General features: G+C 38.4%; 1 protein-coding gene across 1 annotated transcript; it reads right to left on the bottom strand.

The window, feature by feature from the left end:
* Positions 1–324: 324 nt before the first annotated feature.
* LOC139735601 (uronyl 2-sulfotransferase-like) lies at positions 325–10,969 on the bottom strand. The gene is made up of 8 exons (XM_071646358.1): positions 10,964–10,969; positions 8,983–9,156; positions 7,983–8,126; positions 7,273–7,355; positions 6,364–6,520; positions 4,948–5,048; positions 4,054–4,208; positions 325–1,219 (listed from the first exon to the last, which is right to left on the bottom strand). Exons 1-8 carry the CDS (start codon positions 10,967–10,969, stop codon positions 1,059–1,061), a joined length of 981 nt encoding a protein of 326 aa, XP_071502459.1. The 3' UTR covers positions 325–1,058.
* Positions 10,970–18,532: the final 7,563 nt, after the last annotated feature.

Here is an 18,532-nt window from a genome sequence, read left to right as displayed (position 1 = left end):
GCAGTTTTACCATCGGTACACCATCATGATCATAACCCTTGCGGATACTTTAGTATTGTTGCTCAGTTCATACCGTTCGAAATGGTAATACCATCAAAACTTTAATCAAACATTGGTTACGGACGAGTTGATTGATCTCAAAATTCAAACATCACATGCAATGCACTGGTAACAAAAAAAAAAATACAAATTTGTAACAGTGCAATTAAAATACATAAACGCAACGGTTCTGCGTTGAGTCCAAGAATTTGGTGTTGCTGCAGCTGACCATGAATAACTATACTTACACTTTGTACATTTTGATTTTTGAAAATATACGAATAGTTTAGTACTGTGTTTATTCTGAAAGAAAAAACTTGTCAAAATGTCTGCCTTTCACAAATCTGCAGTCAACGTGGATGCATATAAATAGAAACGGTCATCGCCCTCCACTCTAACAACATTTAAAATTTGTCAGTTTAGATTTACGTGTGCTACAAAACTGCTGAATAATGATGCTCCTGGATCTACGCGTGGGTACAGGGAGTAACTTCCATCGACACGATTATTTTTGCTGACCGACTCTTTTGAGTGGCATATGCACAAAGTGTCAGACAGAAAACCACCACATATTCCATACAATGCCAATAAACTGCTTCTTTCAAGAGGTTTGTAGCACCCATGAGTAGATTTGTTGCTCGAAAGAAATGTCTATAATGTTTTATCATCATCAGCATCATACAAAGTATGACATTAAAAAAAATGACATTCAGCAACCAGTGCGCATACCTTAGTTTGTGTACTCCTCAATAGTATACATGTACTGGAATAGAATGCTAATTAGATACCCATAATGATGATGATAAGCGTACACTTATTCCTATTTCCTGCCTCTGTGAAGAGAGCTACACTGAATCTGTCATGTGCTCTGCAGCAAACACATCCAAGCACTTGCATTATTCCTTGTCCATGACAACCTGTAATGTCTTCCACAATGTCTCTGCAGTTGGTTTTCCTCGTTTCGTGGACATTGGAGTTCTCATATTTCAGCCATTTCATCATTTTGGGGGAAAGACATCTCAGCACGGTCCTATTCCTAAATGTTTCTTCAATTTGTGGAACCGTTCTCTGACGTAGTAGTAGAATTCGTAGTCGTATTTCAGTCGTTCCCTCATTATTTCCGCTGCCTTAGAAGATGGCTCCTTTTTGAAAGCAGTTTTTGAATTTGACGCGAACTCTCCTGTGAAGTGAAGAAAAAAAGTAAAGAGAAGAATGTCAAAGAGATTCCCGAAATCCCAATTCAATGACCCAAAACAGTGATGTCAAATCTTCGTCTTTTATAGAGTGAACATAACAAACTACCTGATGGAATAAGAAAAACGTACGGAACTGGTCAGAATTAACCGTTTTATACCTTTTTCCCCTTTCCCAGCTTCAGTTGTCGGCAGAGAAAGCAGTTGGCAGAACCTATGACACGATCATGTTTTGAACATAACATTTCTTGCAGCCACTCTTCTATGCTTAAAGAGATTTTTTTTTTTCTGAGCCAAGGCATAGCATAAAAGATGATAACATATTCAAAATGTATGCTTTGGACAAGAAATGTAAAATAATGAAATGAAAAATGGGGAAAAATATGGATAGTCTTATGAACTTGCATTAATTTTTTTAAGTAGCATTCACTAGAGGGCGCTAGTCAAATTGAGAGCATGTTATGCTTTACTTTTCTCTTCTTGTCGTGTCTCTTATTCCATTAACGCCCTCTAGTGATGGGTACTAAAATGTTGTAAGTTCATAGCACTTTCCCTGAATAATATGTATATGTATAATTATATTTCCCTTCATTTAGATTTTCGGTCTTCCAAGGACGAGGAAACAAGAAATGCTCTTGAAATGCATGCTTTGGGTTTTTCCTCTGTGATGGAAAGTTTTCACAGTGGGGTGATCCTTGAGCATGGAACTCGATAGCATCGCTAGAATGAAACGCATTTTGTCTATCGCGTTGTTAAAATAAACGAAGAAATGATGGTCTAGGAAAACTAAAAGATGATACTACATGCTGGTCAGTATTTTGTCAACTCTTTTCTATACAACAATAATCACGGTGTACCGCTTTCCGTCTTCTTCCGACAGTTCGTACGAAATGAAGAGATTTATTTCGAAATGAGCTAAATGCAATTTTCAAACATTTAAAAGTAAGTGCGCCATCACATAGAGAAAGATTTAACCTTTCCAGTAAAACCTCACTTGTGACATAGCATTCGTTATTCCGAAGGTCCATACACCCGAAAATGAAATGAGGTTCGTAATTCCGAAGGTTCGTTTGCACACACCTCCTTTTCAATGGATTAACGAATTACATTTAGACATACCAGGGAGTGATTGTTTGATGGACTATTCCCTTGTTGGTGGTGTTGTGTTTGGTGCTGATGTTGTTGTTGAATAATATTCACTTTAAAGGCAGACGATTGTCAACCCTAATGGTACGTAAACTCCGAACGACCGAAGTTTGTGCATGCAATTGCGCAATGCCAGACTCGGTGCTATATCCATAAACGTGTGGGACAATGCTGCCAATGAGACACGTGTGTGTATGTGCGTGTGTGTGTACGCATCATACACAAACATTGTGACCGCGAGCTGCGGTGATTGGAGGAGAGAGGCCAGAAGACGAGTGGCTCTTTTGGCCTCTCTTCATGCGCATGCGCACTGAGAATGTGCGTCCATTCGGAAGCTCTCGTGGCTCGCTCGGACAGCCATTTTGGGCCAGGAGATGTGTAGCACAGAGCTCTTGTAGTCTAGAGTTTTGTTCGCTAACCCATTGAGCCAGCGCTATTCTCATTCGAGGTCACTACATTTGATACAGAATGGGGGAGGCAGCGTGTTGCGTTCGTCTCCGTGCCGCACAAACCACTCGCCACGATTGTATGCCTTTAAACCATATTAGTCCATGGGCCAAGACCCGAAAAATGGGTTGTTGGTACCATCTGAGGTGGCACAACCTTTTTGGTGTCAGTTTGTTTGTCGGGCATAGATATGCTTATCAAGCTATGATAGCATTTCCAAATGAGTAGCTTAGTCATAATAAATGAATTTTTAACCAATTTTGTCTCGTATTTATATCCCTATACTTCTGAATCGAAACTAAACCGCTATACAAAGAAGAGCACTGCCTTCTGTATGTCCACAGGTGTTCTGTTGTAAACGCGGTGCGCTTAGTCTTTATTCAAGGCAGCGAAGGGAATATCCAAAGGGTTATGATGTCCACAGCTGTCACGCGGTGCGCTTAGTTCTTTATCTAGACTAATGTACCGTTATCGTATCTAAAGTTCCTCATAAAATGGATTATCCATACTGTTTTTATACTACCCTATCAACAAATACATCAGTTTTAAACAAAAATCACTCTGTTCATTTACAATATCATTCATTATAATGTATCGTAGTGTACCGTTACATTGTTTTTGCATTATCTTATATTGTTGGAGGGAAATAAAGCGACATTGGCGTGGTATCAGCGTTTTCACCGTAGCGTTTTCACCGGAAAATGATAAATGATTGAAAAATACGGTAAAATTCACTAGGAATTGCTTTTGTTGTTGTTGTTGTTTTTAGATAAAAGGATATACACTGTATCATACGCTTTGGATATTCCCTTCGCCGTCTAGAATAAAGACTAAGCGCTGTGGACATCATAACCTTTGGATATTCCCTTCGCTGCCTTGAATAAAGACTAAGCGCACCGCGTTTACAACAGAACACCTGTGAACATACCATAGAGCTGCATTTTACAGCTCTATGGAACATACAGAAGACAGTGCTCTTCTTTGTATGGCGGTTAGTTTCGATTCAGAAGTATAGGGATATAACAACGAGACCAAATTGGTTAAAAATTCATTTACTATGACTAAGCTACTCATTTGGAAATGCTATCATAGCTTGATAAGCATATCTATGCCCGACAAACAAAATGACACCAAAAAGGTTTTGCCACCTCAGATGGTACCAATATCTGGCCTGGCCCATGGACTATATTGTTTCAATGAAATATGTAGCCCGCAGATTGAGACTAACCTTTGTTCTTGAAATACTGTTCGCTGGTACCCCTGTACATCGTTGGTATCAGACGCTCCAGCACCCGTAACGAATCCTCGTACTCCTCCATGATACCAACAAAGAGGAAGTTATCCACGTTTCTTTTCGCCTGCTCCAGGGCAGTCTCCGGAGAACTGTAAAGACAATGGAATCCAAACGACTATCAAACTGAACAACTAAAGGCTGTGGTGAGTTGAATTGGATGGATAGGAATGGACAGAAACTCATGATAATTGACTATGGACAAACAAGACAGAACTGAATTTAGATGACTGGATTTGACATGGCTTAAACGGAACGGAATTGAACAGCATTGAATGAATAGAGTGCAAAGAAAATTCGATTGCAAGTTGTAATTCTGAAAACGAAATAAAGTTGCGTTATTCCGAAGGTTCGTTTATCCGTAAATGAGATATCTATTTGGGCGTGTCCTCCTTCAATCATCTTCAAAATTTATAAAGACCATAACATTGATTTGATTTGATTTGATTTGATTTGATTTGATTTATTGGTTCCTGTATCATTGTTGTACATTCACACACATATACATGATTGTATACATAAAGAGTTTGTGCCATACATGTTTATGTATAAACATAAGTTGTTAACAAAGTATTTTTTTTTCATTATCTTTACAATGTACTGCAAAACGTATCAGCAATACAATGAATAATACAGAAGGGCTACATTCATACAAAATGTATACATAATGATAGACCCAAACCATTGTCTTCATCAATCTTTTGGGTCTGCGTCATTGCAAAGATGTATACTCTTACACACATTCTAGCGTTTCCTGTAGACATTTTTCATTCAATGATCTTCCTCAGAGCGCTTCACGGGGTCAAGGGTCAAGGGTCGAGGGTCACTTACTCGCACTTTTTCTCATAACCGCAAAAAGTGATAACATTCATGTGCAGATAGTACGGCCATGCGCAGTCGGCTTTGTTGTTCAGCACGCACTCGTCATAAGTCTGCGCAGGAAAGAGAAAGGGCAGGGTTTCATGCATTTCAGCAAATCGCAACATTGTCAAAAGCAAGGACAGCAGCATGATGGTGATGATGATGATGCTAATGATAATAGTCATAATTATAATGATAATACGAATAGACAGTGATAATGAACAGGATGATAAGCTATTACAGTAATATCTTATTTATAGCGTTTTGATGCTAAGTTCTGGAATTCTGAACGTGATACATAGTATTATCATTTATAGCAACGTGATATTATCATTATTGCGTAACAACTTGAATCGAATCACAAGCTGCACGGCAGGTGTTTTTCTTCGGAGTACCATAGTATGACACGACGCGTATCTATGACTATGAACCATATCAGCATGCAATGTTTTGTTTTGCTTTTAATGCTAGTAGCTGATCAGTGGGAATCAGTGGGAATGCTGGAGGATGATTGTTCCAATCCTTGTGGGATTCATTTAAGAGTACATTATATATCTATTGTTGTGTGAAAATTATTTGCTTCAGAATGGTCTCATATTCAATTAATGTGCAGTTTAATGTTTCCAGGTTAGCGTGCCTGGTCAGTGACGGGGCATTAATAATATATCTACAACAGTAGATATATAATGTACTCTTAAATGAATCCCACAAGGATTGGAACAATCATCCCTCAGCATTCCCACTGATTCCCTCTGATCGGTTACTCAACATCCCCTGTAAATCAACCGTGTGCCAAAGTCAATAAAAATGCGTCTTTCCTCCACTTTCAACTTGTTTTAAACTCAAATCCCACCATTTTGTAGGCCTATAGATCAATTCCACACACACACACACACAGCTCTCCCTCCACGACAATCCCAACATCTTACTCAGCCAAATCCCTCCCCAATCAAACCCGCCCTATCCCACTCCCACCAAAACTCCTCTCAATAACTAGTACCTGTCTATAAACCAAAACTCCCCCAAGAACGAACCCCACCCCAGAACGACCCCCCCCCCCCCCATCAAACTCCTCCCCCAAAACAAATCCCTTCGCACAGAAACCCCTCCTCTGCCTGAATCCCCCCTCCCCAAATCCAACGCAACCCTCACCTTTCCAAATTCCTTCTCCACAATAGTCTTCTTCCCACACCTAAATAACTTCATTACCAGCCCCTTCCGATATGCCCCTCCCCTCACGGTCCTAGAACCAGCCCATTAATAAAATACATTCGCAGCCTTTTCCCCGCCTACTCTCATTAAGCCCGATCAATCATATTCGTCCATCCATATTTGTATGAATCTGCCCCATGGCGATCACACTGCAATGTAACCATTGTATAATACCTCATTGATCCCCGCCACGTCCGCCGATTGTGAAAGTCCTTTGTTGAGTTCGCTCGCTTTCATGTCAGCATCACCAAACCTCATAAAGTAATACCAGGACACGTGGCGAGAAAGTGGGTCCCGGATGATGCTGATGAAGACTGGATGCACTGCTGAGCTGAGAAGAAGAAGAAGAAGAAGAAGAAGAAGAAGAAGAAGAAGAAGAAGAAGAAGAAGAAGAAGAAGAAGTTGAAACTGTAATTTTCTCCATCCGTCTCAGGTCTGGCAATCAATTTCAAACCCAGTGACCAATGGCGACTACATTATTCCATTCGTTTTTATCTCAATAATTGCTGACAAACGCAACTAATATCCAGTTACATCTTTTCCCATACCCCCTCACTTTCTTCTCCATAGTGCATATTTGAGTTCATTTGTTTTTGCTATTTTTTTGTCTGTTGCCATTCGTTTTTCATTTCTTTCCTGAATGTTCAAAAGGCGAACGCTCATATTCAACATGGAAATTATAGAAATGACACGGTATATTACATCAAACAGCCTTCCAACTTTGGAACCTGAAAGTAAAAATATAAGACAATTAACATAAAACTACCATTGGAGAAGAAAGAGAGAATGATTAAAAAAAAAGAATCTGTTAAACATTTCTTATCTTGGCAAGTCCAACAATTGAAGGTTTTGATAAACGTTTAGGAATAAGTCGTCATAAACAACATCACGGTTTGAGTCAATCGCTATTTCACGTCAACACCTTTTACTGGGCGAGCATGGAGCTCCATGGGGCGAGTAAGTGGTCTGGGTTTTTTTTTTCTTGCACAACGTTTCTGTGATGTTGAGGATTGGACAATAACATGCAGCGTTAATAGGAGTTTAACTTATCTTCTTTGTGTTATTTTCTTTTTAAAAACTTACCTTGAAGGAGGAAAGAAGCGAATATGTCCATGAAAAAGCGACCTTGGTGGAGATGCTTCAAAATTCTTATCCATCAACAGTTTCTGGACGAAGGACAAATGGACAAAAAATATCTCTGAGTCTAATATATATTGCTCTTTTGATCCCTTCTATGGAGATGTAAAAAGTTGTCGATCTTTGGGTATGAATTCGAGGTGCTGTTTAGTGTTTGTCACACTTCTCTGTTGCGCCCCAAATGCAGCTTGGACATGTTGGAAAAGCTTGCTAAGACCATTTGTAATGTAACACATGCATACTTCTCTCTCTCTCTCTCTCTCTCTCTCTCTCTCTCTCTCTCTCTCTCTCTTTGGGCGTATAAAGTATATTAAACCACGATCCGACCGGCATACTCATCAACGTTGCAATACCAGAATTTTTGTCAGTTTGGAAAAACAAAAACAAAACAGAAAAATCCTAGTAAGTTTCTCTTCACTTCAATTGATCGCTTTTACATGCAATATTTTGATGACATTGTGGACTCAAGGTAAATCAAGATATTCAATATTCATTTTACATGCCTACCTGTGCTACACATAATCTTCTGCCCCATAAAAGATGATAATAATTCCGTTCTTTTCAAGGAAAGAAAAAAAAAAACTTTCAAACTTTCAAACTTTCACCACACCCCTACTTCCACCCCTCGATCCCCTCGATCCCCTCGATCCCCTCACCATTTCAGCTGGGGAGTGCTTCTTGAGCAGGTATGGCAGAGTGATTATATCGCTGATGTTATTGGCTTCCTTCAGAGCCCAGGAGATCCAAACGAAGGTTCTACTCCCACATTTCGGTACGCTGACATAGAGCACTTGGCTTCCCTTCGATTAAAAAAAAAGATAAAAGATTAGCATGTTAACCCTGTCATAAAGTTCTGGGGAGGCTCTGTTGCAAAGAAAAAGAGAGGAAGTAACCATGACAATAACAACAACAACAACAATGACAATAATGATAATGATAATGAAAATAGAAATGATGATAATGACACTACTACTTCTACTACTACTAGTAATAATAATGATAATAATAATAATAATAATAATAATAATAATAATAATAATAATAATAATAACAATGGTAATAATATCGACAGAATGAAAAATAGGTTAACATCTGAGTATATAGACAGATAAATGGATAAACAAACAAACAAAAATAATTAAATAAGAGATTATCAACCCTGAATTTTACTGCATAATTATACGTCTAAGAACGATTAGAAGGAACTTCTTACATAGATTCAATATACACAAATAATAATAAAAAAGTCGGCTACACAAGATGTTGCCAATATTTGACAGAGAAACATTAACCCCTGTATTGCCAATTTGAGAATCTTATGACTTACGGAAATAAGAGACTTTTGAAAAGTTTGCACAAATTTAAACAAATAATAATAACAAAAATTATAAATCTTACCATTTTGAAAGAGATATTTTCATTGCCTTTACAAAAGACTAGCAAAGTATACAGTACTAGTGAAAAGAAAATTCTCATAAAAAATACAATATCATGCCTCAGAAATGTGATTTCTCTTTCTGGTACTGAGCAGTTATAACAATCTCAGAAGGACATTTCTATTGTCAGCATAGGGTGTTTTTTTCAAAAAAAAAGATAGTTAAGGAAACACTGTCCTTCTCCCTTTATGAAAGCGATGACGTAACAAAAGAAGAATACCTTCAGCTCGAGAATGGGGTGACCATATACGGTGTTGTTTATTGTCGCTGCAAACTCCGGATCAACTGGGCAAGATAGGGTTCCTGAAAAAGAAGAAAGAAAACGCACACTCTCAGAGAGATTTGCATTCGCTTTTGTCTCTTGGCATATTTCGAGCACAAATATACAGTACAACTAATCATGCAATAACCATAGGGGCCTACTTCGTGTTCTACCACGGAGCTACTACATGGTTCTACAGAACAATATGAGGAGTTTTATCCCAAAAGGAGCTAACTCCCTTCTTCTTAAGTTGAGACATTTGTGATTAAATCTGCTTTGAAAAACAAAGAAAATAAAGGAGGTTTTTTAATCATAACTTCTAGAATATTCCTTGTTATATGTCAAAAGTGAGGTATTACTGAAAAGGTTTACTTTTGCTCTATCTGATGACGGACTTACTTTGAAATGCTTAGAAATGGCGCTTATCTCATTTTGCAATAAGCTCTTCATATGTTAAGTTATTTGTATGTGTTTTAGCTATTCCCTGATATTCTTCCTTAAGTTGGTTGGAGAGGCCCAAGGGCCATAGTGATTTTAATTGCTTTTTTTTTTTCAACATGGCACCTTGGGGAATCACATCAGGGAAAGCCTTACTTCTTGTATCCATTGTATTATACACTTGTTTTATTTGTCTGTCGGGTGTTTGATCATTCACTTGTATTGGCTTGCAAATTCCGAATAATGATGATAATAATAATGATAATAATAATAATAACAATAATAACAGCACAATGTTTCACTTCACATTGATTCAGTAATTGTGTGATTGTTGTTTTCATGGATTTTAAGTGGATTTTAATGCCAGGGATCAGACTGTGCGATAATTGGCAAGGTCAGGTCACGTGATCTATTTTTACGTTCATTCGCAGATACTGTAGTACATTGTGACGTCAATGTGACGACAAACGAGGTCCCCTCTCGACCGCAGCCACTAATTAAATGGAAGAACCGCGACGGTGTGTTTACGCACTTTGAAATGGTCACACACAATAAAACGAAGCGTCTCACCAATCGAAAGTGAATCTGCACACACTATTACTGTACAAAATTAAAACAAATCTTTTACGTCTGCCATTAAGGTGCTTGACAAGATGTGCGCAAACTTTCCTCTGCTAAGGGAATTTATTCTTCACAAAGTTGACTCAGCTAGCTTAAAGAATAGGCAGATTGTAGTGTCTGTAGATCCTTTGCCTACTTTCTTACAAGTCTTAGTGGAGCTTAGCATCAAAGGTCAACTACTTTAAAGGCCGCGCCTCATTTTGAGAACAGTTTACATATCTATTTTTCCCCTTCAGTGGGAATTGAATTCATGGTACCCTGATGTGTTGATCCAGTGTAAACTGTAGGCAGCAAGATTCGTTCCAATGGATTCTAATCTTATCTGAAGTCGGAAAAGAGTACACCGCCAATGATTAAACAACTTAGGAGTCAAGGAACAAGTGGAAAGTCCACGCAAGGTACTAAAGGGCACAGGTTTAAACAAAACACTTGAAGCCTTGATTTCTAGTTCATTTGTTTACTGTCACGTTGTGATCATTGTGGGATTTAGAGGTAGACCCAAGTTGAAATATCTTATAGTTAAACGAACTATAATGATAATGATTGCGAATAAATTTGATTCAGTTCAATAAAATCAAATTCAGTTGTATAAAGTTTAGTCATTGTAGCTGTTGTCAACAGGATGATAACGCCAATTCCCTTCTTTTCAATTTCTTTTATCCAATTCATCTGTAGAAATTAGGCTCCTTCAGGTTTAAGTATGAACCAAAGAATACCACATTAAGTTAAAAAGTGAAGTAATAAGTGCGCCACATTAAAAAAGAAGAAAGTAGATCCTTTATCCTTTTCTGGCCCCCTCCTTTCCCCCTCACATTGAAACCAGAAGGAGACCACATGGATATCCAAAAGACAAAGACGCTATTACGTGCTGATGTCTTACCGACATGCAGGCCTCTCTCTGCGACATCGCGGCCGACGACGGACTCGACATCGCCCGGTAGCAGCCTGCCGCTCCTCTCGACGCCGAGGAGCACCAAGAAGTACACGGCGCACGCGGAGGCGAGCGTAGCGACCACGAGGACGAAACGTCGTGCTTTGCGCATCCTTTCAAATCGCGGGAAAGAGTTCTCTCGACTCCCTCGCGCCGTCACTGATGTGTCGAACATTGGCGCCGGTGGCGCATTCCAGCGCTATTAAAGCGGCCACACGATGTCTGTATGTGACTGATACAATAGAGGCCTGTGCTCCTGATCTGCAAATTGGTGACGTCACAGACACACACATAAAAAAAAAATGATACGAACAGACAACAAAGACATAAATCTTCCCTCCTGTCAGGAAGCCAAAAAAGCGTCTCGGATGAGTGTTTTTCCACACAATCTCAGCTCACTAGATTCAGCAAGTTATCAAACAAAATAAACAAAACAATCCAAAGAAAGAAAAAGAAGAAAAAGGGGGAACATACTACGGCATACACATTGATATGAATGTGGAAGGACGCTGGCTTACGAGATGTCATATTTATGCTACAGCTATACTATAGCACTCCAACCGGCAGTCAAGCAGGTTGTTATTTCTGATACAACCTGACCTTTCGAGGCATATTAATGTTTAAACAGTCAAACAAAATGTATTTGCTGAATATCAGAGAGCCACCCTATTAAAGCTTGAAAAAAAAACCCACTAGTAAATACACGTATATAAGAACATAGTCACAGTTCATGCTCAACTAATGATTGAACGCGTCCATCCAACTCTTTTATTGTAGGAGAAACAGCCAGGCGATACTGGTGTACATGAACCCTCAATAAGCAATCCCAGTTGAGAAAAAAAGAACAATATGCGTACTATCAAAGTCTTTGGTAGTGTGTAAAACTTAAACGAACAGTTGAAAGAATCTGATTAATTAACATGCTTTAATCATGGACCATGCTAAAATAGTTCGTTAAGAGTTACCCCTTTTAAATCTTCATACAGAGTGAAAGAAAGTGGCAAGAAAGAGGCAAGAAAGAAAAACTTAGAGGCCGACATCAAGTTTATGACTCATAACAATATGATGAGACGATATTATCGATATTATTGATGACACGGCGTCCTTTGTTTGACTAGTCTCCAAACGCCGTGCAATCCCTACTGGAAAGACCACAGTGTCCCACAGTGTGAAACACGGTGTGAAACACAGTGTGAACACAGTGTGAACACAGTGTGAACACAGTGTGAACACAGTGTGAACACAGTGTGAACAGAGTGAATTCTCTGCACACTAAATTCGAGCGTTGATTACATTGTGAACACGTTGTGATATACATCAATTAACAGTGTGAAACAGAACATTAAATTGTGAACTCTCTGTGAAAAATCACACCCTCCACACTGTGAAATCATCTTCACACAGTTAAAGGACAAGTTCACCTTCATAAACATAAGGATTGAGAGAATGTAGCAATATTAGTAGAACACATCATTGAAAGTTTGACGAAAATCGGACAATCCGTTCAAAAGTTATGAATCTTTGAAGTTTTTGTGCAGTAACCGCTGGATGAGAAGACTACTGCAGTGTGTGAATAACTTAGATGTCACATGCGTACAACAATGTAAGGAAAATATAAAGAGAATTTCACAAAATTTCATCTTTTGAAAAAAGTACACATTCCCCCGACTCGTTACCGACAAATGTTATGGGTAATATTATTCCCCCTGCCTTTAGAAATAGGCAAGTCAAGTGCTCTTTTATTATGCGAAAAAAAGTGAAAATATGTTGAATTTTCTTTACATTTTCTTTATACTGTTGTACGCATATGACTCACAAGCTGTAGTAGTCTCCTCATCCAGCGGTTCCAACACAAAAATTTTAAAAATTCATAACTTTTGCATCGATTGTCCAATTTTCCTCAAACTTTCACTGATGTGTTCTACTAATATTGCTGCATTCTCTCAATCCTTATGTTTATGAAGGTGAACTTGTCCTTTAAATACGAGTGTTTTTCGCATGGTAGTCGATTACGTGAACGCATTGTGCACACACTGCGGGACACAGTGCTCTTTCCATCAGAAGAATCTGTTAAATAGCAAAGCCTAGTTCCGGCACCCAGTGCGGTATAACGATGATATTCATTAGTTAAGAAAAGTAAACTTTGGACAAATTGCAGAATGATAGTTCATGTACCTGTGCTCCCTTTCCGCCATATTTTCACAAGGCTTTAGTTGTGGAATCTCTGATGGTATTAGGACAGAATGCACACTCTTGAGCCTAACGTGTTGATTGAGCTTCGTAAAAGCACCACCCGATAGCTCTTAGTGGGTTTCATAAAGTAAGATCACCATAGACAACAGGAAACTCCTTTTCTTTTCTCTTTTTTCATTTTTTTTAAAGTTAGGCCATTATTGGTCAACATTCCAACAGAAACCCTTTTCACGGCTGAAGACACTTTCGAAGAATAAAGTAGGTTAGGCATAGGTTAGTATTGGGCAAGAAGTCCCACACATTATATCCAGCAATCTCTGACTGCACCCTATCCCCTCTTACATAATACATGTATATAGTTTGACACGCCCTCTTCTGTTTGTGTCACTTGAAGGGACTCATCTTTCCTTTTGATTTTACTGCGTAATAATGAAAGAATCTTAAGAATGCACGTCAAGTCGACGTACTCAAGGTGATTTTCCATAGGAATGTGTGAAACAGACTATCATGTTTGTATTCTAACCCACGTATAAATAAAAACACCGACACCGTTTCAAATTTTGCCAGAGTTGCTAATTATATTCCTCGGTGAAAAGAGGGAGCGGCAGCTGTCCATTAAGTTCTTGGGTGTAACTACTGAATAATTCCAGCAGGTGTATCAAACACCGTGACGGGGGGGGGGGGGGGGGGACATCTGAAATGACCATTCTACAATTGCATTCGTATAAATATTCTTGAGACTAACAAAATTTCCCAATAGTTTACAACCAATGCATGCTGTAGAACGTAGAATGTAGAATGCCACTGCCATATTACCCTGAATACAATATGCAAATTCGACTGGTAAATTTACCCCCCTAAAAAAAAGAGTGTAATTAGATTCATAGGCAGCAATACAGTGTAGTATTCATCTCCTATCTGCCGTATATTATTTTGCCTGAATTTTACTCATGAATATAAATATCATTCATACAATTTTCAAAGTGTAGGCCTACTTATTTTTTTTTAACATTGCTATGATAATTTCCTCTAAGTGTTTTTTACTCATTCATTGAATGTCGAATTGGAATATTCATAAAACCTTGTACAAGAAGTTCAGATGATTTAGATTTACTTCCTGTTAAATAGAACCTCGGCACATCATGGACAATCATTTGCTATAGATCTTTTTTTTTTCACGATATTCATGGCATTCCAGTCTCACAATGCGCTGAAAATACAGCCGCTATACAACTAGTCCTAATGGGTAATTCATTATACACAGGTATCACTGTAGTAAGACCAAAATATTACTTGAAACATTCTGTGCGAGTACGTGTGGCCATTTCTTTTTTTATTAACCTTTGGTCTATCACTTTATGGAATAGAGTCCCTTATATCCCCCCCCCTAATTTGCACAAAATAAATAAATTACTATTTCTTTTTACTAATAATAAACTAAATAAAGGTTATGCTAGGGTTATGTCTCAAAAGGAAGTCTTCCCATAAATGGCATAATCTTTATTCAGTTTATTATTCTGTTATTAGTATACAAAATAGTAATTTAGTGGGGGGGGGGGGACATAAGGAAATCTTTCCCACTTTATTTTGGTCATGGCAGCAGACTTATATTTTACGTTATATCTCTGTGGGTACCCTAATCGGTACTTGAAACAAAGTATGACAGGTGTATCAAAAGGCCAGCATGTTGTGTATAAATACAGCCCATGTATTTAATATTGCATACTCTTTTTAATTAAGTTGAATAAAATAAAAAGAAAGTGAATGTACATGTATATCAAAACTAGCGCCAGGATACTGTACCCACCTCCATGGCACACAATGAGAGAGACATCTCCAATATATGAACGTTATACTGTTACACAAGAGTTTATGATTAATGTGGATTTTATCAATTCCTTTTAACTCTCTACATAGTATATTACTTCAATTATCATGGTTGGGGCAAAGCACTTTCTACGACGAACCTGGCACTTGTTTTGATACCAGAATATAACATGATATTCGCTCACAACGCCTGAAGCGTATCAGAGCACCCCCCCCCCCCCCGGGACAGTTACCCCGGGCTAAATACTGGTTAGTGATAAGGTTAGAGTAAAGATTAGGGTTAGGGGAAGGGTCTGGGGTAATTGTCCAGGGGATAATTGCCCTAGAACGGCCTGAAGTGATAGCTACCCGCCATTAATGTGGCATACTTTTCTTCGGAGAATGATAAAGAATTATAATTATCATGACGTACCTTTTATACTGGCCGGTGGGCCATGGAGCATTCCAGCGCAATAGCAACCGGTGACGCCACGGATAGTCCGGTAAAGTAGCACGCGGGGAAGTCGCAGTTCAGTAGCAGTGGGTTTGGAAGGGATGGCAAACAGGCATGTATACCAGCAGTGAAACAATTTCCTGCCTATACAGTTGTAGTGCACACACCGTTATAGGGACAGTGCATTTTCGTTAACACGTCGAAAGCCCTCAATACAGGGGCGTCTACCCCTACGATTCGCTTCGGCGAAAGCACTGGTAATAAGGCGCTGGTATCCCTTGTTTGATCTTCTCTTCAGTCCAAACAACATTACAATCGATCTCTATTCAGAATCGGGTCGCTGGTTTCTCTATCCCCCCTCCCTCACACATTTTCTTTCTCTCTCCTCTCTCTCTCCCTCTCTCTCTCTCTCTCTCTTTGTCTCTCTATTCATCTCTTTATTTCTTTTCTGACAGGTGCTTTTTATTGGTCCCCCCCCCCCTCACCGAAGAATAGGGAACAAGATTTTCGGTTTGCTGTTTAGAATGCTCAAACTGTCAAGGTTTGGACGAACCTTGACTAGATTTAAAACAGTCTACATGAATACACAAAACGTTTGGAATTATTAAAATAAGAAACAAGCAATCCCTCTGAATGATTACTTTACTTAACATTAATGTGAACATAGTATCTACTATTTACGGTTTAACCTCAGACATTACTTTAATGACGTGATCGTGCAAAGAGCCCGCCTCATTGTACAATAATCATCGTTGTGGAGAACTCAGTCACAAGCAGCGTGCGGTCGGTAAGACTGTCTGTCGTACACAATTTTTTTTTTTCACTTGGAAGGGAGGATGAAACTGTTAATCGGTCACTCATTAGTTTGTTTACTTGTTTGTTTGTTTGTTTGTCTTATTCTCCTTCCCCATCTCGGAATATCGCTCTTGAACGAGATCTGATTTGTATAATATGGTAACTTAATGTTCTGCCTTTTTTGTTCTTTTTTTACAATTCCTCTACATTGTTCAGTGATTGTGTTATTCTAATCAAGTTGATTGTTGTAAATAGTGTGATTCTGTATAATTTTTCAATAAAACATAGATAAAAAAATGAAGGAAGATAAGAAGTTTGTCCCTCAAACATTTGATAACAAATACTGATGACATATTTCCGAAGCAAACCAAGGAACTTGTTCTCCGTCATTGTCCGTGGCCAGTTTAATTCTTCTTCCTCTTATACAATCCCCTCTTCTTCGTCCTGCTCCTCTCCTTCCACTTCTCTTTATGTTCTTTTCCCTTCCTTTTTATCGAGTTTTTATCGTTTTTCAATCTTTCGTTCATTTCCAGTTCAAAAAGTTTATGACATCATACAGAAATTCTTTTGTTATCATATCACGCGCAAATTAAGTTGCTATGAAAATCGAATGCATAAAATTAGCAACAAGGAAAAATTCTTAATCAAGCAACTTCCTTTTTGATAGATAAGTAATCATTTTTTTTATATATACCTACAATTTCCCTTGGTAAAGGAACCAACTAAAGCCCAAATATCAATGTGGATTGAGTGAAAGCATCAATATTAGTAGAGCACATCAGTGAAACTTTGAGGAAAATCGGATAACCGATGAATATAAAGTCATGAATGTTAAAGTTTCGACACAATTGTCGCTGGATAGAGAAACGTATATTACGCTTCATGACGTCATTATGGGCAATAGTAAAGACCAATCAACTTGGACCATTGAACCCTGCCCCCTTCCCCGCGGCCCCACAGCTCCCCATCCCGAAAATGATCAGGGGCCCCTGTAGGTTGCTATATAAGGTGTATGCATTCCTCGTCGATAGTAATCACATTTCAGGTAAACTGCTATTACGGAATGGAGGGAACTCCTGGTGGCATAACAACATGTTACACATTCTGACACCAAAACAAATCATCATCACCAGTGATATCAAACGTAAAGTAACGAAAACTTTATTCTTCCTTCGCCTCACACGGCATCGTCCAAGTCTCGATCCATGTCGTCCGAACAGGCCACACCCACTTTGTATAAATGCATATTCATGACACTATACCTTCACATTATCAACTTTCTTTAATTCTTTCCTTCCTGTCCCCACCATCTCTGTCTCTCTATATGCTCTATACATTATTCACAATCTATCTGTCTAATTATTTTTTAGCGCATTTCGATCTAACCCTACGACTTCAGTTTCATGTACCGGTATACGGACAAAATACACAATGGGATTAGGGAGGTGCAATAGCTTAACTCTTAACCTCTTTATATACCTTCTAAACTTCTTGGAATAGATTCCTTTAGTATTCAATGATGTCAAGCAGACCTCGATCAGTACTATGAAAGCTTCAGTCAGGTCAGGACTTTATTTTGAGTGAAGCTGTTATGTCGATTTAAAGTTTGCTCTTGATTTCATTATTGTTATCATCATCATCGATTCTTGTTACAGACACATTATCATCAACATCATCAGACAGACCCATTTTTGTCATACAATTGTCATAAATGCCACCATAACTATAGTAGACCTACTACTTTATCTTTAGTGGCAATACTAATAATGATAGAAGAATAATTGCAGTATAGGTACAATTGCTGTAATGTATATACACTGAGAAAAATCGGTTCAACTTTGAACCTTTACCAATGTCACATTGGGAGCACCTTTACGGGAGCTACTTTTCACCTTTCACACTGGTCAGTGTCGCAAAGGGGACACCTTCGAAGGTGCAAGTTTGCACCTTTCTGGTCTAAAAGATGCAAAGTTGCACCCATAAAACTGCTCCCAGTGCAACAGTTGAGCCTGTTTTCTATGTAAGAGAAGATGATATAATTGACGCTCAGAAGGTATGAAAAACATTGTGTCCGGTCACGTTTATAGAGATTCAAAGTTGTTTATTCATATACCATTGCTCGATTTAATGTTGTATCTTTACTGTAATCATTAGAATAACTATAATCATAATCATAATCATAATCATAATCACAATTGTTCTTATCATAACCACTAGGTATGATACTGTTATAACTAGTACTAGTAGTATAGTAGTAGTAGTAGTAGTAG

This window comes from Diadema antillarum, unplaced genomic scaffold (genome assembly GCF_040938485.1).
Source record: "Diadema antillarum isolate AM-2024a unplaced genomic scaffold, OU_Dant_1.0 seq00000586_RagTag, whole genome shotgun sequence".
NCBI classification, from domain to species: Eukaryota; Metazoa; Echinodermata; class Echinoidea; order Diadematoida; family Diadematidae; genus Diadema; species Diadema antillarum.
Note: the sequence above shows the minus strand (reverse complement) of the source record. Positions and strands in the feature narration are given on the sequence as shown.

What these genes read in the sequence shown, in the direction of transcription:
- LOC139735601 (XM_071646358.1), bottom strand. An exon ending in GGTTATGAGAAAAAGTGCGA is followed by an intron (nt 4,209 to 4,947) that starts GTAAGTGACCCT and finishes TTGTCTTTACAG; the next exon opens with TTCTCCGGAGACTGCCCTGG. An exon ending in ACAGTATTTCAAGAACAAAG is followed by an intron (nt 1,220 to 4,053) that starts GTTAGTCTCAAT and finishes TTCACTTCACAG; the next exon opens with GAGAGTTCGCGTCAAATTCA.